Source organism: Vollenhovia emeryi, unplaced genomic scaffold (assembly GCF_000949405.1).
Source record: "Vollenhovia emeryi isolate VEMERY1.0 unplaced genomic scaffold, V.emery_V1.0 DF939125.1, whole genome shotgun sequence".
Classification (NCBI taxonomy): domain Eukaryota; kingdom Metazoa; phylum Arthropoda; class Insecta; order Hymenoptera; family Formicidae; genus Vollenhovia; species Vollenhovia emeryi.
In genome coordinates, this window is record NW_011967241.1 from 1,898,324 (window position 1) to 1,923,359 (window position 25,036).

Genomic DNA, 25,036 nt, shown 5'->3' on the forward strand with positions numbered 1-25,036 from the left:
CGCCGACGTTTACGCGCGTTTTTACGGTGGCGCACCGGAATCGGCCGCGAACACCGCGTCGCGCACCAATAATTACGTCAGATTTTACGATCGACATGCGATAGTGCGATAACGGACCAGCTGATCAACGGCACGCGTTGCGAGCATGAGCCGGGCGAGAGGTACGCGGGGATATCTCTTTGCAACCGCGTCGACGGATGTATCATTGCGCATGTCGAATTTGATCGACGGCCGCGTTTATCGACTTTGAGAATGACGTACGTGGGCTGTCGACGGTAATTTCTTCCGCTTAATTTCACCGTACAATTACGTTGCATCGCGAACTCACGAAATATATTTTCTTCGAGGACATAAAAGATCTGTAAATCAAGTAGAAAATTGACTGGTCAGTCGATGGGTGACGCTTAGAAATCATAGAGTACATGGGACGGTTTTACGCTTGGCAGAAGAGACACAATTAATCTTGTTTTCTTTCAAGGAAATATCTGTGATCTGTTAGTATGGAAACCTCGATAATCGATGCTGAGAAAGTATGATTGTTAATTCATCGTGCAATATGTTTATGATTCTGCATTTGGTAGAAAGAAAAGAGGCAGTGGAGAGACTAATATAAAACTGCGAGTTAACAAAAATGATAAATAGGCAACATTATTATAACATGAAAGTAATGTTGTTTCAGTCATTTAAAAAGATAAACGGAAAGAGAAAAAGCAGATGAAAGAAAAATAGAAAGTAGCGAAGTAGCATACACAGGAGAAAATGGCGATAGAAAAATGTAACAAGAATAATGAAAGTAAGTGTACCGGAAATCCGTCGCGAATCAATGACAACTGGATGGAAACATGCCGATCGCACGAAATATAATGTTCACAGCGGGAGGGAAAATAAAGTGTGAGAGATAATAAATAGAATGGATAAATGTGAGAATCAAATTGCACCCTCGGATGGGAAAACGCGACCACTTGCAGGGCCTTTCTCGCAGCCGCGGAGATTCCTTTCGAACATGAGACATGCTTTCACGCCCAGCTGTTTGTTTGGAAATCAATAGGCGGTCTAACGGTATCTTGTAATTCGAGGGCGAGTTGCAGCGGCGAAAATTCCGGTCTCGATATCGATACTCCGCGAGAGTCTACAGCGGCGGCAAAATTCGTCCATAAAATGCTCCACCATCGCGGCGAACTGTCTGTCACTAAATTGCTGGAACGTGCACGTGAAACGGCGCGTGAGCAAACACGCTCGAACACGCGGCCCTCTTCCGGGGTATTTAAATTTTATTCCATCAACGTGCGCGCGTTGCTTTAAAAATACCGGGACACGCTTGCGGTTTTCCTATGGTGTCGGCATAACTTTTCTGTACTGTGTTTTGTGGAGATAAATTTAATAAAGCGGCGTGCGTTAATTTTACTGTTTGTATAAATTGGTACATACAATTATAACGATGCTAAGTTTGAGAGACAAATGAGCGAGTGGGAGTGCAGTTAATTTTTTAATTACTTGATGCTAAAAAAAAGTACTAAAATATTAATAAATTTTATAATTTATCTGCGCTGTGTCTGACGTATCTTCGCGTTTGATATGCAAGAGAGTTAAATGATGTAAATCCGGTGAGTTTTATTTTTGCAATCTTTCGCTTCTCCTTCTTGGAGAAATGCGCCGGACGATTATCGAGGCGGTTGACGCCAAGGAGGATTAACAAGTATCGGAAATTCGCGCGAGGAAACGGGAATCCGACAAGATTCAGCCAATGACTTCCGCCAATGGCGTCCCCGATAGCAGACCAGTGGGTGATTAATCACCCACTGCGTCGGTAATTATGCCTGATGCCGAGGTTACGCCGAACAATAAGGCTGCTATGGATTCTGTAATTCGCGCAACGGGTTAAGCGAGTTTACTCGCTCGCTAATATAATATCTAATCAGATATCTGTGTCTGCGAACAATTATGCCATTCAGAGCCGCTCACACTCTTCGCCGGCGCTGTACAAGCTGTACAAACGGAGCGCGCATTGAGAGACGTCGTCGTGAAAGCCTCACGTAAAATCGACAAGCACGCTCTTAATCGCAGATGTTAAGCTGGAATTGTAAATTGCATTGCGTTAAAATACACGAGATTAGACGTGTTCGCAATTTCAGCGAGACACAATAGGATTTAATCAAGTCTACGGATGCAATTATGCCCAAAAGCGAAGAGAAGATTTATATAATTTCTATCATAAAAGAGATTAACGTCGAAGATAGGTATACGAGTCCCGCGTTAAACCTGCGTCCTATTATTTTGCAATCTCTTGAGTTTTCAATATTTATTAAATTCTTATTGGAATATGTAAGTAAATAAATTGCGCGCTTTTAATCACCACACATTTACGCTGTTGTAACGTCGTAACTCTTTCACACGAGGGGAATGATCAGTCACAAATTTTACCGTCCGGAGCGTGATTTAATACACTCCAATTTTCTTCAGACAATCATTCATGCATCTTTAATCGCGTCAGGAAAGTGCCCTTTCAGCACATTGTTATTTTATGAATTGAGAAGGGTAGCCCGTTGGCCATAAATCTCTTGGATTCCCGCCCGGCTGTATATTAAAATCTCGTTTGGGCAGGTTAAGAGCCTTTAAGCGTGTGTAAATTAAACGACTGAAGATGAGCTGATTGATGCCGGTCTTGAATGAGATCTGCGCGGGGACGAGAAGTCCTCGTGAAAATACGAGCCCCGCGCATTCACGTAGGATAACGTATTGCGGCAACGCGGTAACGTCATAAATAGCGCGAGGTTTTGAATTAAAATGTGCGATACCCACTCCGGATTAAAAGCGGGTGAAGTCCGAGCGTGTGTGTGTGTGTCAGTGATACGAGCACACGTATGAGCGCGGATTGTTAACAACTGCTAGGATACAGGCACGCCCGTTTTCAAGTATAACTCCCGCTAAATTCCCAGAGAAACTCCCATGGGACGATGTTATACTGAACAATGTTCCGTGAGATATTACACCAGATACGTGAATCATGTGGTCGTTGCAGGAAAAGGAACAAAAAATTGGAAGATATTGGATGACCGTAAGATTCGTACAAGCGCATCCGTTACGCGATGTCGATATAATTTAATATAGAAAAATATAGAAAAGTCAATTAACTTTGATGGAAGAAGTTAAGTCGTTGACTGAAATATTAATTTATTTAGCTTATTTAATCGACGCAGGAATTATTTTAGAAGAGTAGACATTTAACAGACATTATTAATTCAATGTCCCCATATAATACTTTGTAGTAGCAAAATTTCATACAAATTGCTCCTATTGCAGATAAATTTGTAATGGAATGTCTCTTTTTTTACACCTTCAAGGAGCAGAGCAATAAATACCGGCTGCTTCAGTTATGAAATATGGAATCAGGTTTCAAGGAATTTTGCCACGATGTAAACGGTGCTAAACAGCTGATAGCGATTCATCTTTGTGGAAAATATGCGTCTGAGCGATTCGCGAATTAAGTTCCGAGAATGTAAACACCTCTCTTGTGCTTGTCTTCACGACTCGCCCTTAATTAGCTGGCGTTTCTGCTTTGTCGGAAATTTCTTCGACAAACGATGCACTGTGAATTAATGAAAAAAGTTGGGGCAGCTTCGCGCGCGTGCCATAACGTCAAGAAGCACTTTCTCAAGCGTGATACTTAAATACGAACTCTCATTCTGCATCGTGGCTAAATGAATACATGCACACTAACGGTTTTCACGTTAATCCTATTACGTGTTTCTTTTATATTCTAGCTTACGGTTTTCAATTCTACGCGTTCGAAGATTCTATCTTGAAATTTATAAATACACGTAATTTTTCTCGATTTAAGGTGTCGTCAAATCAAAATATTTCCACATTTTTAGTTTGTATCTTCCGATTTCTTATTATAATAATTTTTTCCTTTTACACACAAGCACATGGAAAACTATATCAATTTTGCTATTTGCTTAAATTAAGATCAGAGAACGGGAAGATCTTCTCAGAACGAGAAGACATGTTGGATCCTCGTTTTCTTTTGCATGTTTTTTTTTCGACGTATAATTAGAATCTGTTCCTTGAGCAAGTTAGATCCAGACACATATCTGTTTGAAAATTGTGACAAGAATAGCAACTTTTGTCTCGCTCGCGTGAAACATTGGAAAGACATTAATGTATATTATTTAACGCCGGGGTCTTGAACCGATCTGTAGTTTCGCGCAGCCGAGGATCCGTGTGTGTCCGGAAGTGCCGTCGGGAAATACCTGCACTTCGCTCGTGGGCCTCGCTTCATGTAATATCGGTCGCGCGAATCTCGGTCGGTGAAAGGCGGCGCGTCGCGGCGCGCCGCAAGGATGGCAGACTGACGTTTTAATTCAAAGCCGCGTGTAACTGCGACTCGCACCGCACCGCACCGGCCGGTTACAAGGCTGGAATCATTTCGGAGCGCATGAATAAGTGATCGGCCCGTTGCGTCGGCTTCCCTCGTTTCTGAGCGTCGAGACAGACACGACGTCGCCAGCTCGACCTCACTTCTGCCCCTCGGCCTCTTTACCCTCGTCATCCTCGAACCCTCCCGGCTCGCCCCTTCGCCGCTCGTACGTGTATGTACGGGGTGTCCGGATCAATTTCTTACAAAGAACACTTGCCGTTTCTTTAAGTAAATTGCACGGTTAATTTCTGTTCAAAGAGACTTACCGTGTTATCAACGTTTTCAAAGCTAGACAATAATTGATAAGATAATCACACGAATTGACTTATGAAAGTTTATTCTTCGCTTAATTTCAATGTAGTCTACAAATCCTGCAAAGTTTTAATTCCAACTTTACTTACTGAGATGGTTGAATGAATAAAAATTGAGAAATCGATATCTCATCAAAGTTTTGCTAAAAAGAAATCGATTTAAAATAGACAATGATTTGCAGATGAAATTTGTCATACAAACTTTCGAACACCCGGTATGCTCTTACTGTTCTTCCTGGTCTTTCTTTCTTCCTTTTTCTGCGCTCTTCTCTCTCTCTCTCCCCCTCTCCCTGTATATGTGTTTGTAACTTCAATCATTTACCACTTCTCTCGATCCTGTCCTTCTCTCGCTGCTTCCTTTGCAACTCTTTCATCTCTCCGCGCGACCCTTCCATCTCTCTTGACAGAATACAGGGATTCTTCCCTTCCCTCCTTCTTTCACTCCATTGCACTCCTTTCCGCGGCGTTACCCTTTTCTTCCCTTTTCGATATTCTCTTTTTCTCCCTTTCTATCCCCCCCCCCTTTTCTGCTCACGCTATACCGTTGTCTTCCACTTACAGCATCCTCTTTTCCGACTCTTCTCTCGCTCAATCACTCAGTACACACTATCTTCTTTCCTTCTTCCCGTGCCAGAGTTTATCCTGTTTTCCTGTTGCTTCTGCCCCGTCTTTTCTCACTCTCCCTTTGACCCTGTTTCTCCCACGCTCGCGTACACTTTTTCTTTCCTTACCTCCTTCCTCTATGTAGATCCATCCTCCCGTGCACTCTTTTCTCTCTTCATTAATATTCCTTTTCTCCCTTCCTCCGCCAATCCTCTTCTCTTCTTTGCAAACCTATCCTATCCTTCTGACATAGACATTTCCTTTCTCTCTTTAACACGTTCTCTCCCCCCTCTTTATTTGCCTCTCTTTATTCGTTGCCCTCGACTCTACACTCGTAGTAGCTCCAGGCCAGGGGCCTGGACTGTATACTCTTGCATGCCCGCGCCTTCCCTTAGAATTTCTTACATCAGCGAAACGTTCACCGCGAACTTTTCTTTCTTGACTCGACGGTGGGAGAACTTTCTTTCAGTCGGTCGGGCTGTGTCATTAATAATGAATAGTGCTATTACGACGGATGCACGCGTCTCGTCGCGAACGCGTGTAAATTCAATAAAATGTTTTCCCTCAAGAGTAAAGTCAATGGTATATTAAATCGATCCGATCAAACTCGTATATTATTGAAAAATGTTGCCATGAATTAGACAAAGTACTATTTGTTATACTGTAGGTTTTCAAACAATGTATTGCAATCTCACTGTAATACTTGTATCTAATTTATGTTAGAATATAATCGTCAAGTGTATACCTGCATCTGGATCGTAAATTGACTTCTCATGTTACCGATGGATAATTCAGAACCGACATTCATAGGTCTTCATCTATAGATTCTTCGATTAATACGAAATTGAGTTTTTCTAAGAAGAAAAAAAACTTATCAAACATTATCCCCTTTTCGCATCGTTTTAATACTAACAAAAGGTATTTTTAAAAGTAGGCCACATAATTGAAGTCGAAGGAACCACTGTGACTTGAAAGAATGAAATCGTTATCTATTCCCACCTGAGATTAGTAAATTTAATAAGCGAATTCTCCTTTATTTTTAATCGTTCGTGATTGAGTTATCTCATAATTTCCATTCATGAAAATCTGTCAAATTTAATTAATTCAAATTTTCAATTCAATTCAATTCGTACAAATTTGTACGTGCAAAAGAATGGGGCACGTAAGAGAAACATAAAATCGAAAAACAAGTCTGGGGAAAGAAAGACAGTAACTCATTTTGGGGCCCACAATTAGTAATCGAATCATTTTGATGGTTCGTAACTCTACTCTGGAAAAAATTTCGGTTAGTGTCTCTTAAGGGGATGCTGGAGTGATTCTGCACTTTCGCACCTTTTGCACTTAAAACTGTCTGTTTCGTGGAAAGATTTGTGTAATACACAAATTAAATGGCACGTGTACAGATGATCGAAAGCAGCTTGCTATTCCGGCTAAATTAAAGAACAATATGACATCACTGAAACTACAGTACGTGTAGTATGTGTGTTGCTCACTATTATTTTTTATTAGACTTACAAACTTAGTTTCAGTGATGCCATATTGTTCTTTCATTTGACCGGAATAGCAAGCTGCTTTCGATCTGTACACGTAAGCCATTTAATTTGTATATTACACAAATGTTTCCGCGAACTGACAGTTTTTAGGTTAGAAAGGTGCAAAAGTGCAGAATCACTCCAGCATCCCCTTAAGTGAAAATTATCTTTGCGTTACTGAATATCGACAGAACTAATTGAGAGAATTGTTTACTTAAAAATCTTGAATATGCCATGAATAGATGGAATAGCTAGCTGCAATTTTTAGTTACGCGGGGTAAAATTCGTAAAAGATTAGAGTTACGAACAATCAAAATAATTCGATTACTAATTGTGGAGCCTAAATTTCTGTCTTTTTTTTCCAGAGAAAGATTGGTGAATTTCAAACACATCTATAAACAAATTATCTGCATTGGATCGATTACGTACATCCATTAGCCTGACGTATTAAACGCGAGAGTAATATCCATCATTATTGTGAGAAAAATACTCGTGAAACTCAATATTGAACGATTGTATTTACAAACTACCAGGCCATAGAAATATCATTATTGCGATCACTCTGACTCTTTCGTGTGGCGGTAATTAGATCGAACATTAAAATCGATAACTCAACGGTTATTTTTATATCGTGATTTGCCTGCGAATTGCGATATCTGTTCAATGAAGACAATAGGTCAAACGCGTCAAATACGTTTCGACAAATCGTGATCAGAGAATCGTTTAGAAAATGTCGCACGATCAGTTTACCTTCTCACCTTTCACAGGGAGTTATTTTATTCCGGTATGCCGGGGAATGACGTTCCCTTCGGCCACTCTATTGCGCGAAATCGTCAATAAAGAGTTTTGTCCTCGTCACGTTTTGAATTGTAACCCCATAGACATGCTTTACACCATTACCGAGGTATCGTTTGTCCGGCAGTCGTTACAGTTTGAACAGTCGCACGGGTCAGTCTCTCCAGAAACGTGTGCAAGTTTAAACAAGTTTCATTTATGGTGTCTGGAAAGTTAATCGGGAAAGGTTTAACACGATCCTTGCGAATGTTCTGTAATGTTTTTATTCTCTGAAGAATATATAGCACGTCAAGAATATTTTTGTAATATTTTTTCGAAGAGATTATTGACATATAAATATATAGCGAGAAAAGAAAACTACGACTTTTTTGGGGGAGTTTGGTAAAAGAAAAAGATAAATGTCGAACGGACCGGCGGATGAAGAAATGCGGGTTTTAAAAATCTTACAAACTGTATTCTCTGTAGAGAACTCGTAAACGTCCGGTAGCGACTTTGGTATTTACAGTGGTTTTTCGTGGCAGCTTCAGATACTTCTCGGTCGCATAAAAACCGGCGAGCGATCTGCATTTTGCAGGTTGAGAAACGTTCACGCGACCGTCGGGCACTTTGCCACAATTTCCTGCGTTTCGTAGAAATCGCGGGGGAAACGTTTCACAAAAGGTAGGAGAATTGTTTCCACGGCGGCTGCCGCGCGATATAGCGTCTCCTGTCACAGTGCAGTAAAGAACAGCGCGCTGCGACATCAATAATGAAAGCGTGCGAGGTCAAACCAATTGTAACGTGCACCATGTGCGCGATCCTCACATTCATTTCGCTGGACTACAGCGACCATAGCACTGGCTTGTGCTGATCACTACTCTTACTTTCCACGCTGCTATTGCGGGATATATTAATGCAACCCCGTTGCTTCCGGCATTCGCAACGCCGGGAACTCGAATCGCTTGAATATACATGGTGTCTCGGACGGATTGAGCACTTTCTTTTGATCGCAAATGCATAGTCAGGTAGATGAATATTTATGGCTGTAATAAAACGACTTCTTTTTTTTAATAATAAATAAAAGAAGACTGCGAAATCGTAGCGCCGTGTAATTAGTATGTCTTAATAAATAGAAATGTATGCTCTTTCTCACGAAAACGAAGGAACATATGCATTTATACAGGTGTATATAATATATAATGTAAAAGATGAAATATAAAATGAATAGATTATTTGCAAATCTAATGACTCAATTAGATTTGCGTATGAATAGAGAAAGCGAGTTTCGTGTGAAAAAAAACGGAAGAGAAGAGAGCACTAAAGCCGCATCGTGGAAGAATAAGCTCGTGATAAGAGGAGCAAGAACACAGAAGCATGAACATACGATCGGAAGTTCATTTGCAATGTAAGGGAGCGCTTTGTGTGCAAAATCAAGTAGAGGAAACTCAAGAGAAGGCACTTACGGCAGTTGTTAGTGGAAAACGATTGAAGCAGATTGTAACCGGACGTGATGTTCGTTCGAATAAATGTCAAGGGTAAACTGATTACGGAATATTGTAAGATGCATATTTTAAATGGAGAATCGAGAGAAATATTACTTGTCTTAATTAGAAATCAATAATTTCTAAGTTTTTTACAATTAGAAAATGCGAGGAAAATGCGTGTTAAAGAATTTCAATAAATTTTTGGAGACACGATACTGTAAATCGCAAGGGCAGTTATTCTTTTTACGAGACGAACGCGCGCACGCGAACGAAAAATTGCAATCTTCATTTTCCTGTAAATTGTTGCAAATTAATAATGTCGTAAAGTGACAAAGCGTAGTTCTATTCGACTAATTTGTCATAGTTAATGTTGCTTTGTAGGTGTGATAGTCTTAATTTGATCAATCGCTTATGAAACATATATATATAATAATATATTCAAGAGGGAACGCGGTGTGTTGAATCCAGATTATCTTCTAAAATACTTGCTTCATCGATAGCTTTCCGGTCTACTGCTTCAAAGAGGAGAAAGATATCGTTAATACAATTAAGTCGGATTTATCGAAAAATTGTCGACAATACGTAAGCGAATTTATTATAAGTCCGGTTAAACGGCCAGTTTCAATATTACGCAACGCGCGGATAAAATAACCCCGACATCCGGTCAAATTGGTATGAGATAAACTGTCACGTTTCTAGTTCCACGGAGTTGTTTACCTCGTTAAATGATTTTTCGTTAAGAGGAGGTCACTTCCGACAGACGGGGGACGTCTTACAAAACGATAGTCTGCATCGCCGCACGCAAGTGCGATCTTGCGGCTTACCGAAACTGTGATTTAGCGCAGCAACGAGTTGGCACGTAATTCCGCCGCGACGAAAGACTCAACACGTGCGTGTCCGAGATTTCGCGATTAATTCCGCTCTTTTGTTGCGGGCGACACTTGTGCGCTTCCGTGACACTCGAATCCGAGGGGATGTGACGGGTGCGAGACGCTCTCTTGGCTCGCGAAGGTGCGAACGCAAGCGGGCTTTTCTTTCTCGCGCGGCATCCGCTCGATATCGGCGTCGAAAGCCCTGCGACGTTATATCCGAGCGAACGTAAAAATAGCACGTCGCCTAGCGATCCTATTATTAATTATGTCTTGCCACTTACTTACACCGCTTCGAGTTTCTCCTTGGGAAGGATAATGGCCGTGGCCTCGCGTATGAAGGGGGATAATTAATAGCGCGCTTTATATTATCCTTACAGTAGTATCGTCGCACGTAATTTAACAGCTGGCATTATGTGATCTGCGTAATGGCGATACTTCACATTCGTCCTGCGCGTGGTTATCGATCTTCTCCGATATTTTTATCCCCGATGATAAGCTCCGCGTTTAAATGTGTCAAGCGAATAAAACAGGGTCAATTTTTATTGTATTTGATAACTTTCGTAGAAGTGGCCTTCCACACACACACGGACACAACCCGATGATTTGCCAATTTTTCAAATAGCGATAAACAATTTACATTCGTTACTTTATCTTTTGACAGTCCCTTTTGATACTCTTTATTTCGGATACACATATTGATTATATGTGTTTCACGACATTAACGCATCTGGGTCACACATATCTATAAGGCTTGAATTAAATTTTTTAACGCGTCGCCAACGGATGTATCGTTCGCTGCAATCGTTCAACTTTTAAACGTCTTTTTTTCCCCCCGGTATACTTCATTCCGTAAATTTCCTTGACAGATGAGTCTCAAATGAAATTCCTCCGTAAAAACAGAAACTACCCGAAGTCGAGTTGAAAATCGAATTTTCGAAGCTAAGTAACTTTGCAATTAAATCTCCCGCAGAATGTACAGGAACATCTGGTGGCTCTGTGACATTTCATGCGACACGATTACTATCGCTGGTATTACTTAACAGAGTTGCACCGCTGCAGCCCCGGCGATGCACTCCTGTGCGAGACTATATTTAAAGGCTCGAAGATATAGTTCGCCTTCTGGTTGATCTATTATTAATTATACCCCACACCACCAAAATTCTGGCAAGAATAAAGATAGGCGAAGAAAAATGGCGGTGCGACGCTTCCAGCGTCTTGATCCAGTGCACCTTTTTGTCATAGGTGGGACACTTATTATGTTCTATAATAGTAGCTTCTTCTCGAACGTAATAAAGATTTGATATATTGAAGAGTTAATTGATTGCGAAAGTGCACTCCTCTGCGAGATTCATATTTCAGAATCTGACAAATTTTACTCACGCTCTTTATTATTTGAAATAGAGATAATTATATATGTAGGTGGGACGATGGGTGTAGAGGAAATTTCTTCGCTTTCGAGCTTGATTTAGTCTACGCGTTACAATTAATTGCTCGAAAATTAGGGCAGTCGATCTCGTTATTCTCGGAACTCCCTGACTTTCGCTATTCCTCGAATTCTCTTCTCGGGTCCGCAAGAGTCGATGTCCCTTCCTCCCCCGAATATTACGTGGCCTAATTACGCGACAATACGATTAGTTATTACGAAGACCAATACGATATTATCTCTAAAAAAAGGTATCGAGTTCTTTTCGAAAGTGCTTAAGAACGAAGTAAACGACGCGAAACATTCTTTCTACAATCTTTTTCTACAATCTAGAAAGGGGCAAAGTTAGAAAAACAATCCAACTCTTAAACTAAAACAGGTTTTTAAATGTTACAACATTAAATTGTCAATGTTCTTTAATACAATAAAATAAGTTCATCTCATCTGGCACGTTCAAAATTCTATTGGCGGTAAAAAATAATTGTCAAGCTTTCAATGCTTGACAAATTTGGCATTGTGATGTTTTTTTAAGTTCACGGTGGCCGAACATAGATAAAAGAACGTCAGAAAATTTGCGAGATGCGAGCCTTCTGCGCGACGCGGTCACTGTAAAATCTGATACGCTCGTAAGGAGATGATGCGAATTATGTTTGTCGTGTGCGAGCCTTGTGTGTGCGTGCATCTGTAGAGAACGTACACGCTGAAAACGAGCCTGTGCCCATCGAACCCCAGCTCCGGTATTTTATTTCGTCCCGCGTTAACGGAAGCACGCTCCTTGCTCCTCGGCGCGCCTCGCTCGGATCAGCGCTCGAAAATTCCACCCGCTGTAATTACGGCAAGATTAGATCGAAAAGTGTGAATCCGCCAGCCGACGTGAATATTCACGAATGTGTGTAATCGCGATCACGAGGACGATTTAATTGCAGAGAGATTTACGACGGCTCGCCGCGTGGATTTTTTGATTCGTCTTTACGGGATGCTGCCTCAATCTCTCGTGCGATCTCTCTCGCGTGCGTTACCTTCAAAATGAAATTCGGCAAGAATATTTTCTACACAGCCCCGCGTATCTGTCGCATACATTTCTCTCCAGTCGCCTAAAATTTGTCGGCAACGCGCGGTGAAGGATTTGAAGGGGAGCAAATTGTCCAAAGTGTGGCAAAGAGACAAGCAGAGATGAAATTGGGGGAAAAATGGTTTCGCGGGTGACGTTTAGATGTCGGCTTCTCTAAACAGAGGGGGCACCTCTCAGTAAAGTGTCGCACAATCTAGATTGATCTCTCTCTTATTGGAAATCGGATTGTGCTAGTTTGAGGGCACTTGTGACTCTTTGTCCTGCTTGTCGGCTGAAATCAGCGCCTCGGTCGCGCTTGCTGAACCAACCGTTAAAAATGAAAGAGACACGCTGTTGTGCGCGGTGCAGAACCGTTTAATTGTCACACAGCCAGATCCGGAGAACACGACGCGGAAATCCGCGTGCGCGCAGACGGAAACACCGGCCGCAACTTTGTTCTCTCACGTTCCGGCGTCACCGCGGCCGGCTTGTCGACTGAGACGTGAAGTTGCTTAGATGCGCTCTAAATGCGGCATTCCTGTGCTGCGTCAAGTCGTATAGCACGCATTTTCCGCAATTCGTATGCAGTTCGATACGACCTTGTCACAGCTTCGCGTTAATTCTTTTTGTAAAGCGCAGCAAAGTGGATGAGAAAATAGGAGACACAGCTCTCACGACCGTGTGTCTGGATCCCTCAAATATAAATTTTCCAGTGACCTAAACCTCAAGACTCTTTCAACTGAACGTACAGTAGAGCGATTTTTAAATATGCAGACGCCAAGTAGCAGGGTATTAATATATTTATTTATTTTAATTATTTGACGTATTAAAAGACCTAAATATGCTACAAATAAATGACGCTGATATTGATAATAATTACATTAAAATATAAACAAATAAAAACTGTTGCCCCTTGCACGATATATAAAATTTTTTCTTTTCTATTATTTCGCAGGGAAAAATATCCGCTCCCGAATGATGCGCACAGTCAAAAAACGTTTCCTATTCGCCAACGTTAATTTGATTCAGTATTCTTGTATTCTCGACCGCTGCCAGCAGTACATTGAATATTTTTACTAGCGAATTGTCTGTTGTTTCCAACATGACACGTTCACGTTATGAAAGAATAAAATAATTTGCACCGGAGAGAAAATTGCGCTGTCTTTTATTTTATCACTATTTCCCATGTAGTCTTTTATTACTGCTTTTCCTGTATTCACGAGTGTTTACGTTCACATTCGAATGTGCACTGGCTGCGCTAGTATATTCACGCGCGATCGTGATTGTGTTGATACGCGTACACGTTCGAACGAAAGCTTCATTGGATTGAATAAATCTCACACGGCTTTGCTCCGTCTGCCCTGTAAAGAGATATGTTTGTAACCGCGCATTTCCATTTGGAATCTGGCGAGGCGTGTATTTTACAAATTGTCCCTCTCGGCGTGCTCTTGAATTACCTGTAAATTCTGATTCAAGATTAATCGAATCCGCGGTAGCCGTTGCGTTTGACCGACGCTGCCAACACGTTTCTATGAGGCAATGAGCTTTGAGCCAGACACTGGTCTCCCGCCTGTATTGTTGCACCGGATAATAATATACGTACAGCACAAATATTCTCGGTTTACGCTATCGAATCGATCCATAAATCTGCATTCCCAGCGGAATTAAAACGGGCAACCTTCGGTGTAGATACAGTGTCAGTTTAACTCGATGTAGCATAAACTTGGCAAGAAAAACAAGGCGTACGATTAAGAAAGAAAGTAGGACGAGAATTTTGAGCCTGTATGAAACTTAGCTCTCAACTCCTTTCTTTATTCCTTTAATAATAAAAGAAAAAATTTACTAAGTGACATATGTCAATTAATGTTACTCTCTTGATTTGTACGTTTATAACAGTTCTCGAAAAATTTTTATGAGCGTGTTCTCTATTTATTTGTTAAAGTTTATTCGTTACTTGCAATTAATTGTTAAGTGTTTTTATATTTCGATGTGATTTATGATGATACTATTAAGCGGAGCTCAATATATTACAGCAAAATTTATTGAAATAAAATGTAACCTTCGATGGCGCGTCAAATTTAAGTATGTAAAATTATTTACGATACAAACTGACTTATAACTGCTAGAACAATATTGCAAACTGTCAAGATCAGGGGGTAAAAAATATTTCATTACTGAAGAAGTAATTTAATACGATGGGGCTATTGAGTTGCCTGGAGCAAATCAGTTTGGGATTATTGATATTTTTCTTGCGTGCTTGCGCCGCTTTTCTCTGTCCTCGACGCTTCCTGCCGGAAATTAACGAGGGGACGGTAACGAATCGCTGCCTTCCTTCTGTCAATCGTGCAATCTTGAAATAAGCCGAGTATACGATTAATATTCTCCTATTGAAATTACTTTTGTCACCCCAGGGATTAATTTACATCTAAATAAAATTTCCGAGCGATGAATTATTAAGGAAGTTTATTAAGCAGTTTTCAGGCACATGGATAAATAGACGGATAAGGGCTATGTTTTAGTTCCGTTAATCTGCTATGTCAAAGTTTCAATATTACTTGGACGTAATTACGTTTTAATTACGAAGATATTTAAAAATTAAAAAAACGTGAAGAAAGTTACATTTAATAAAACTTGCCGGGAAAAAATGTACTTAAAATTTAGTCACTAAATTTATAGTTGCGCGAAAAAAAACGGTAAGTTAATCGAAGAGCAGGACCTTGTAACGATTATTTCTAAATAATAGGGACCGCTAAAAGGGGAAGGCAAATATAGGGCGAGGAGTGCCGCCAGCGGATGTGCAAGTGGTGACGCGGCATAGTTTTCAAGATGAAACAATGAGAACTAGCGACACGGTCAGTCGCAAGCTGGGAGCGGACTCGCTCGTCCATGATCAATTATTGTCATCTAGAAGCTACGCCTGACAAAACTCATCTAAGATTGTAAACGCAGTCGAAACGCACAACGCGGAAAAGAAGTGAAGGAGAAGAAGCAGAGAAGGAAACTTACAATCTTCCGGATAAAGATCTGATGCGTGCTGTGTTTAATTAGCGTAACGGACGAGTAATATTCGTAAGCAGAACAACAACACGATTTCGCGATCTACGTTGTTAAAGAGAAGAAACACACAATTACGTAAATCGCAACAACTTTTTTGTTGAAAATGTAGCGCCGACGACGAAGGAACGGCAGGTGTACTTAGTATTTAAAATAATTGCGTATCCAAGATTAAGCTTGTTTGCAAATCGGACTAGTAGGAATGTCACTTGAAATTTATCAAATGTCAAACTCTCGGAACGATTTGGTTTCGCAGAAATTCCGAAACAAAGTTGATCAAGTTCTTAAATAGTCGAATTTGTCGGCTTTTGCTTTCTTTGTCTTTTCCCCCTCCCGAGAATACGGGAAGAATCTAGTCTGACGTGAAAATTAAAAAAAAAATCAGGCTTGTGTGAAGTATTGAGCAATTACATTCTTCTGGGGAACTTTGCTGCACGATTTAACGAGTTGCCTTTTTCCCTGAACTGCCTTCAGCTTCGCAGTAGGCGGAGATCTATTCTGCGATCTAATCGGATAATTGCCGAGAAGGATAATTTGCGTTCCTTCCTTCTCGATCGACGTGTTCTACCAGACTCGAGATCAATGTGCAAATGTAGCAGAGTCCCGATAGCTATCGAGGTTCCGTCGAGTTCTAAACAATTTACAGAAAATTATTAAATAGTTTCTTCGACGCAAAGCAACTTTTCTGCTTTTCCCCGAGAGATCTTACATATCGAGGTGACGTAATACAGTCGTGTGTACACGTTTGGAATTTAAAAAGTATTATTTATGGCCCTTATAGTCTCTATTATTTTTTTCACTTTTCTTACATAATCGCAGTCTCTTTTTCTCGATAGCCCGTATCCACGCTTGATCTTATTCTATCTTGATTTCACGCGGGCCTGTTGAGGCACTTGCTGTCGAGGCATTTGATGGTCGATAGCGAGACAAAAGCGCTTTTACGAGAAATGAATTACGCGCGCGGCGGAGCGAGAGAGACGGGCTCTGTAATTCGATTCGCGCGCGTGCATCATACTTTTATGACCACCGCGATGTTTCTTAACTTTATTAATTGCTGCAACCTCATTGCGGCAATTTGATGCTTCGCTGTGGAGATCATTATAAGTTAGACGGCGGGAGCGCGAACGCGAGACAGCGTCGGTGTCGCACTTACCTGCGCACCTACGCCCGCGATGCGCCGCATGTGCGAGTGTGTGTACATAGCCGCAGCAATTACTTAAGGCCCAGTCGGTGTAAGACGCTCATGTAACTTGGCCGACGAAACTTTACCGGTTACTCTCTTAGTCTCATCCATTAGTAGACGGGCCCGCCCTGCGACACGGTTGCGGTTACGTGTCTCGCTTTAGCGCTTTAGCGTTTACACGCGGCCGGGTTTTTATCAGCGTTGTAAGTTTAGGTGACAAGAAGCACGGTAAACTGGCTATTAATTCGCCAATAGTTAAAGAAAGTTGACTAAGTATTACACCGAGAAGAACAATTCCCGCATCAACGTTCCTCCCGTCTAAGCGTCTTGTCGATATCAAATATTTCTTAGAGTCATTTTCGTGGAATGGCTTAATGAAATACTTGCTATCGATTCATCTTGTATAAATCAATCGAATCCATTTTAACATATGCAATAAGAATATTTTAAATATAAATTGTTACCAAAATTTATGTTCATATTATAATAAAAAGTTAGTCGTCGTAATAGACGAATTACTAACATTCTTATTGGATCGAGGGCACTTAAGGGCATTCCACTTTAACAGCCCAAAAGCTATGCTTACCTTTAACAATTTTTTTACAGTAAATACACCATACAATGAAATAAATCCTTCTGGGATTTGTTAGGGCGCTCTTAAGTAACACAAAAAAATATTTGCCATAATTTAAACAATTTTTTAATTAATCTATATGAGTGTCGCTATGCCCTGAACCTCAATTATGAATTTTTATTTAAAAATAACAAAATGGTGCCAGTTTGAAAAAAGTTTTGAAAAGTTCCTTTTAAGGTAAAGTGGAATGTTAAAGTGGAACGACCCCTTAATTAACAATTATCTGCGCACCAACTGTGCGTAATGCAAGTGTTCGCTAATAGGGAAAGCTGCGTCCAATCAGCATTAGTCTTCTTTCTTGCCGTGTCGACGGCATATAACGGCACTCAATACGAAAAACCGATTTGCATTATCCGCTGAAGGCGAAATAATATCGGATTAATTCAGTTACACCGACGTTAACGAGCAGCCGGGAAAAGATGATCGATATCACGAGGGGGGGAGGGAATATCTTTGGGAATCGCTTTCAAAGATCTTTAGGGGCTGCGCCGCCAATTAATTGGGATCGCGTCCGTAAATTACCGAATTAATCGTGAAATTAAAAAGGATGACGAACGAGGGGGCCGACTCCTTCCTGTCTCGGGGCATCTTACATTGAATCTGCAATTAGCTATCGACTTATCTGGCAGGACGAGGGCAGGAGTCAAATCGAGAAAGTCGGTTTCCCTGTCTCCGAATCTGAATACACGCCTCCTCGCTCTTCTCTCTCTCTCTCTCCCTCTCTCTCTTTCTCTGTTTGTCTATCTGTGTCCCTATCTCTATATTTCTCGACTGCTGTTCTTTCCCTCTACACCAGCCAATTAGGTTAATTAACTCAATTATCGTTCTCTTTCTCTCCTGTTTCAGGTGCGCACCTTGTTCGTGAGCGGCTTGCCGATGGACACCAAGCCGAGGGAGCTCTATCTGCTTTTCAGAGCATACGAGGTGAGTCTCTCTCTCTCTCCGAGAATTTCTCTCTATTCGCTTTATTTTATATATAGATGTGCATTCGCGATGTTGAGATCAAAGGGTCCGGGGAGAATTCAAGATTTGAGAAGTCAAATATTCTGACGGCGATGCGGGAGGACCCATCGCGCTCGCGAATGTGCACGATGTGATATTGGAGGACGTAAAGTTCTGGCAATATTAATATTCTATCGTGGAACATAATCGAAAAACGAAAGCGGAAACAGAGTTCAAAGATCCAAGAGCTTACGGCAGTATGTGGCATGTTTGAGTCATAATTTTCGGGACATTTACGTTTAAACATTTCTACTTCGGCATTTCAAAATCTCCATTTTTTTTCATGTCCGTCGGACAAATGAAAATATAATTTTCCATTAATTTCGCGGTAAAGTTGTTTAACAATTAACGATTGTACATTGGTAATTAATTTCGCAGCACCGTATGCAAATCCGTATGCAAAAATGTCGAAATACGAAAACAGACCGGTAGTCGCGAATTGATCTCACTTCGCTGTAGATTTATTTATACCTCGCAGACGGTAATTTCTTTCTTTCCTCATTATCGCGCCAATTACCATCGTTTTCCTCATCTGACTCTTCGCCGCCGCGTTCGACTCGTTCAATAAGCTGAGCGGTCTACGGTTCTCGTGGTATCGTGCGAAACGCAACATTATGACTGAAACGTTCGAACTGTATTCACAAGGGGAATATTCCCCTTATGAATCATACTCGTCTACGCCGACCATCCGCAACGGGAGAGACGGTGTTCCTCTATAACGTCATATTTGCCCGACTCGGGATCCTAGTTTAGTTTGTCTAGGGGGTTAATTATGTCGGTGCCAATTACGAGCTTGCATTTCAAGCCCCGACACCAAGCGGGGACGAAAAATCGATAGCCATGGAATTTGATGCTCCTCCAATCCCGTAATTCGACATGTGTACGAAAACTCTCGTTACTTTTAGCTCATGCATTCATATTTTGACTATTCGAACCGCAGGCTGATGTACATAGATGACAATTTCGCAAACCGAGCAATGGCAAAGGGGGCTGAGAAAAATGAAGTTTCTTTTTAAAAAGGACTATATCTACTTGGAAATTTTATTTAATTGCGCTTTCCAAATCAATGCCAACCTAATTAACGACCAGTCTGACAAAATTTACCAAAGACTATGCTACAGTGAAAGCCAGAAGCGTTCCGTGTGCGCCTTCGGTACGAAATTGAATCGCGATTTAGATCGATAGCGGCCGGAGTGAAGAGAAACCGCGGTTATTTGTTGCCGGGAAAGGAAGGACAGGTGGAAAAACGGCGAAATTGTTCTCGCTCCATTTGGAAATCTCCCTCGAAAGTTTAAATCCGGGGGGCTCTCTCGAGCGTGTCGTTATTCGACAGCGAAAAAGGCGGCGCGGCGCGGCGCGACACGGCCTCTTTTTTTTTTTACTCCTAGCTTCGAGCCTTGTTTTGTATATTCATGAAATCGTTGCGAGCAGCTCGCTCAAAGGGATTAGGATTAGTCGCGTGGGTGTGCTGGGAATTACATTTCCGTCGGTACCGCGAGCGCCGTGAGCGAAGTATACATAGAGTCCGAACAGCGTCTCTTCTTTACGTAACAGCCTCGGGGCACTTTAAATAATATGATTTTACGCGACGAAGTGTAATACAGTAATTTTCTGATTGAATTACGGCCTAATAGAAAAGAAAGGATACTCGATGAACTCGTAAATTGCGTTTGTGCAATACTGAAGGGCATCGAGGTGGCATCATTTGTATACGTATTACGCGATTATTCGTGCACGTACGTGCGCGATAATGTAAAGTGTGAAATTGAAAAGACTTAGGACCGGTTTTTCCCAACCTCTTGGTGGGCTAACTAATTATTATGTTATATGTCTGTCTTTGTCCAATTTGAAAGAAGAACAGAGGTATATGTATATATAATTTAACTATTAGTTAATTTACCGAGAGGTTGGAACAACCGGCCCTAAGAGAGTCTGACTTTAAAGAGGAGGGAGAGAGAGGAAAAACAAAGACGTACACATGATTTAACTGTTAGTTAATTTACCGAGGGGTTGGAACAACCGGTTCTTAGGGCCGGTTTTTTCAACCTCTTGGTAAGCTAACTAATAGTTAAATTACATATCTATCTTTGTCTGATTTAAAGAGAGACAGGAAAAACAAAGACGTACATATGATTTAACTATTAGTTAAATTGCCAGGTTGGGAACAATCGGCTCTCAATGATATAATTATTAACATAAATAGTGCACAGCAACGCGATGAAATTCTTTGTATGTATCGATTATGCAAATCGATTCCATTTACCATTGTCACGGCTTCAATGGATTTCTGTTGATTTTCTGGTTTCTCTAAATTTTTCCATGACTCCGGAAACATTTATTTTACTGCAAATTTCAATTCCCTTTAATACTTTCTGAAATTACAAAAGTTTAATTATCTTCGATGAAAGTTCCCGCTAAGCTTTTTAAAACCGAATGAAAAATGAAATACTGTTATCTACGCGTATTCCAGAAATTGTTCGGTGCATCAATTTGTTTTCACTCAATTGATACGCGCTGTTCGCTTTCTATTACGACCCAGATAAAATTTTGGATGCGATACCTGATGCCGTTCTATATATACATGATGCAACGAGAAATATTAACTTGCCTCTACGCGCGAACCTTCATCCGGCCGTGATTCTTTTCATAAATTTGTTTTTCTCGCAGAGCACGAATTGAATATCTTATTCCGCGAGCGAACGGATCGTTTTACGGCGTTGTCGAGTAAAAAGTCGAAATTATTGTTACAATTGCCTTGAAGCATGTTGCGTTATCGAAGAGCTGAAAATCGGATCACGGCGGAGAGAATGCGAGCGTCGCGGGCGCGGAAACGCGCGCGTTTTCCCGTGCAACGACGGCGATGTGGGTGTGATGTATATTGACGGCGATCGTGTTACGCACGCGAATTGCAACTCCTCGTATCAAGAGAGAATGCGATTTCTTGGCATCGATACGACGCATAACTGGCGACATACCGCGAACAATAAACCTTGAGTGGCACCGCTCGCGCGTTATTTTCGCCCGCAAATCCCTTGGTGCACGCGCGAGGAATCCCGGAGTCGCCGCGAATCCGGTTATTAATCGTCTTTGAGATATCGTAACGTTATACGTTGCGCATAATCCGCGCGACCCGCTTTCCGTGGATTTACGACGAGTTCTCAGCGCGCCGGAAGAAGAGTCGGACGGATCAGTTGCTCTCGTATTCATCGCGAAACTTTCGGAGAAGCGCAGCGACTATTTGCGCGTAGTATCGCGCGGGCGCAACATATGCGAGTGACGGCGGAGACTCGATTATGCTCTCCCTCCCGAGAGGCCTTTTAATGACAGCGATATTTCATAGTTAAGGGAAGTTAATTAATAATGCGCGAGACCAAACCGAGCGCCAAGAATGTTGAAACGGATGTCACGTACCGATATATCTAAGACCACCTTATAACAATAAGACGCATAGTTTTTTGGACCGACGTAAGTGAAATTTAATATTGAAATTTATAGCGCCGCGTGTATTCATCATATTTTGAACGCGATGAATTATAGAAAAACGATTAATCAGTCTAATGATTTGCGCTAGATACAAATCAATTTGCCTTTCCAACAATTACAGTGTCGCCGCAAAATTAAGTTTTACATTTCGCAGATTTAAGGATTTTTATTTTAATTGATATCAACAACTATGCAGCAATATTTCATGGTTAGGACAGGCTGATTAATGACGCGAGATTAAGAGGCTCGCGGGTGCCAAGAATGTTGTAACAGATACTTGGGAAATCTCGCACATCGATCCATGCGTCTAAAGTGAGACATTTAGACGAAACTCAAATTTATCATAAAATTTCTTAATTTACTTAAATAATAACGTCCACCTTTATGTTTAAATTGTTAATAGAGTTGTATCGAGAGGGAACAATCGATATAGAATTAATTCAAGTATAATTATAAAAAAATATTTAACTAATTATTTAAAGTTCTCAATTTATATTATATTCTTACGCAACTGTAGATTCAACTATAAGAGATTTTGCCACGAGACTTTTCATCTTATTTTTATTTGCATATGCATTGATTTCGGGTGATATTATGAGAATTGCGGTTATACACAGTTAATTGACATGTTATCGGTATTTACATAAATCTCGGAAAGTTGCACGAAGCAGTTTTTGCGATGTGCTCGCGTATGCAAGTTCGGGCTCGAAAAAACGTTTCCTGGCACGTCGGATAAACGTTCCGAGACTTACCGCGCTCTCTAATTGCGGCTTCGTTAATTAGCGCTTCCATCGCGATCGCGCAATTATTAACAGTTTGGTACTCCGGTAATGAACACTACTTATGGCGTTCGCATGTAAGCGAGTGCTCATCTCGCGCGTTCCACTTGCGGTTCTGTTATAAAAATTAAGGAAACGTTACCTCACCGCGAGGATTGCTTTATCCTTCGCGGTAGCGCGAAAATAAAGATTCTCGATAGCGCAGTAACCAAGTGTTACACATAAAACTCGCGGCAAATTAAAAACTCTCTTGCACATGTAATAATCGGCTTTTCTCGTATCGGGAAACGAAATAGAGAACGTTAAAAGTAGATAATTCACGGCCGCTAAGGAAGTAACGACACTTTGTACTTTCGCATCTGCGTTAGATATTTAATAAAATGTGCGCGAATGTCTCGCCTCACTTTTTACCCCGCTGCTTTTTGCTATTCTGAATTGTCTCCATAAATCCTATGGCTAAAAGACCCGCGGCGAACACATTTTGGCTAAGTCACGCAACCGTATACATCATGTGTGCACTATATTTTTATAAAACACTTCCTCAGAATAGGAACTACGTATAGTTCTATACACGTTAGTCATTTAAAAACGTTCGTTGCTCCGTTTTCAAATATCGAACAGTGTAATGTTTATTATTTCAAAACGTTACCGTAGAAAAATCGAAGGATTTCTTCTAAATAGAAGAACTGTCCTCTTATTATTTTTCTCAGAAACACGAAAACAGATACGCTTGTATGATATATTTTACTACTTAGAAATGAAATACTTGTGTACGTCTATTTTTCTCTTATTTTATTACTACACGGAGAGAGTTTTCTTTTAAAATTTATCCTGAAAATCAAGTAATCATGGGACAACGTGTTATTTTGAAGAAGTTTATGAGAAGTAACTTATGAGAGTTTTTTGAAATTTTACCATACAACTTGACCATTGTATTTAGTACACATTTTACTAGTAAAATGTATGGTAAAATTTCGAAAAACTCTCATAAACTTCTGCAGCGATTACGTGATACTCAGCGTAAATTTTCAGAGAAAATTCTTTCCGTGTAGATACGCGCGCCGTCATAAAACTATCAGAGATTGTGTCTCTTTTTTTTTTTAAACAAAATCCATAAATATTGCATGCACAAAGTTGGTCAATTTTGTTTAACCATATCGGTAACAAACAATATTTTGATATGGCGAAAGTTTTAATAACCGTAATATTTTTCCTGTTCCAGGGGTACGAGGGGTCGCTGTTAAAAGTCACGAGTAAAAATGGGAAAACAGCGTCGGTAAGTTGCCATCGCTTAATTGACGATATCATTAGCCGACGTTACGTTTGCAACATCGCGTTTTTTTAACGGCTCCAGTCGTTTCCGAAAAAAGCGCATCGAGCTTTTAACACAGATAAATTTGCCCTAGATTCGCGCGCGTGGTAGCTCGATACTGTCGATATACGTCGTTTCTTCATGCACTTGAGAAGACGAAGAGATAAAATTGGATCCCGGCTTTTCTCAAGCACATTTCTAGAAAACGTACATTTCGAGAAAACTCCGAATCAATTACGCGGAGTAGTAAAAATAGTGAAAACTCTCTTTCTCCCTCCCCCCGGCCTCTTTTTTTCCTTGGCATGACTATTCTCAAGGGAAAAAGCGAATGGAAAAAGTTGGTCGGTCAAACCGCAAGTTTCGATCGAATTCTCGAGCCACCGGGGAGTTTACGTGATTTCGTGCATTCTCCGTTATACACTCTCGTCGATTCTTCGCCGACCCATTTTTATTAACAGAATTATGTAATACGTCGAATGTCGCTCGCCGCACATTCGCATAAATTTTTCATCACCGAGCAAACTTTGTCCCACTTTGTCGCACAAGGTGGAAAGAGCATAATTTTCTTTTTTTTCCTATATCAAATATCCCCTTTTGAAAAGTGATAACTCGCAGGATTTTAGAGATAAACTATTTTCTCTCTGTATATAAAAGAATGAAGAGTATTTTGACGTCTTGTTACGCGACGCTACGTAAGCTTCGAACTCGCGAGTATTAAAATTGCAGTTTGAAAATGAAAAATTGAAAGCGGCAGCTGCTTATGCTAAAAGCTTTTTTTATTTATTCAAAGCGCACTCGTTGATTACGTGAGTCACGAAGCCTTAAAAATATCTAATCAGCCGACAGAGAGAAATACATCAAATTTCATCATGCGGCAATGCCATCGCGCGCTACTCAACCCAGTATAATCCCCCGAGATAACATTAATTTATGCGGCGACGCTGGAACAGCACACGCGAGAGCATACTGACGCTGTAAAGTCCTTAATCCATAAAGCATTTCAACATTTTTTATTCTGATATCTATTTTTCTCCATCCCGTAGACTTTGTATCTCGCGCGCGATAGATGTTACGACTGTCTAAAAAAAAACAAAAAACTGCGACGATTGTATTGACCGCTAA

General features: G+C 40.8%; 1 protein-coding gene across 3 annotated transcripts in view; it reads left to right on the forward strand.

Annotated features, from left to right (window-relative positions):
- Positions 1-25,036, forward strand: part of LOC105569245 (protein couch potato) — an 84,705-nt gene that overhangs the window by 21,684 nt on the left and 37,985 nt on the right. For all 3 annotated transcript variants that reach the window (XM_012025547.1, XM_012025548.1, XM_012025549.1), the window contains exons 2-3: positions 18,185-18,262; positions 23,825-23,878. In XM_012025547.1, the coding sequence (XP_011880937.1) occupies positions 18,185-18,262; positions 23,825-23,878 (132 nt within the window). The remainder of the gene's footprint in view (positions 1-18,184; positions 18,263-23,824; positions 23,879-25,036) is intronic.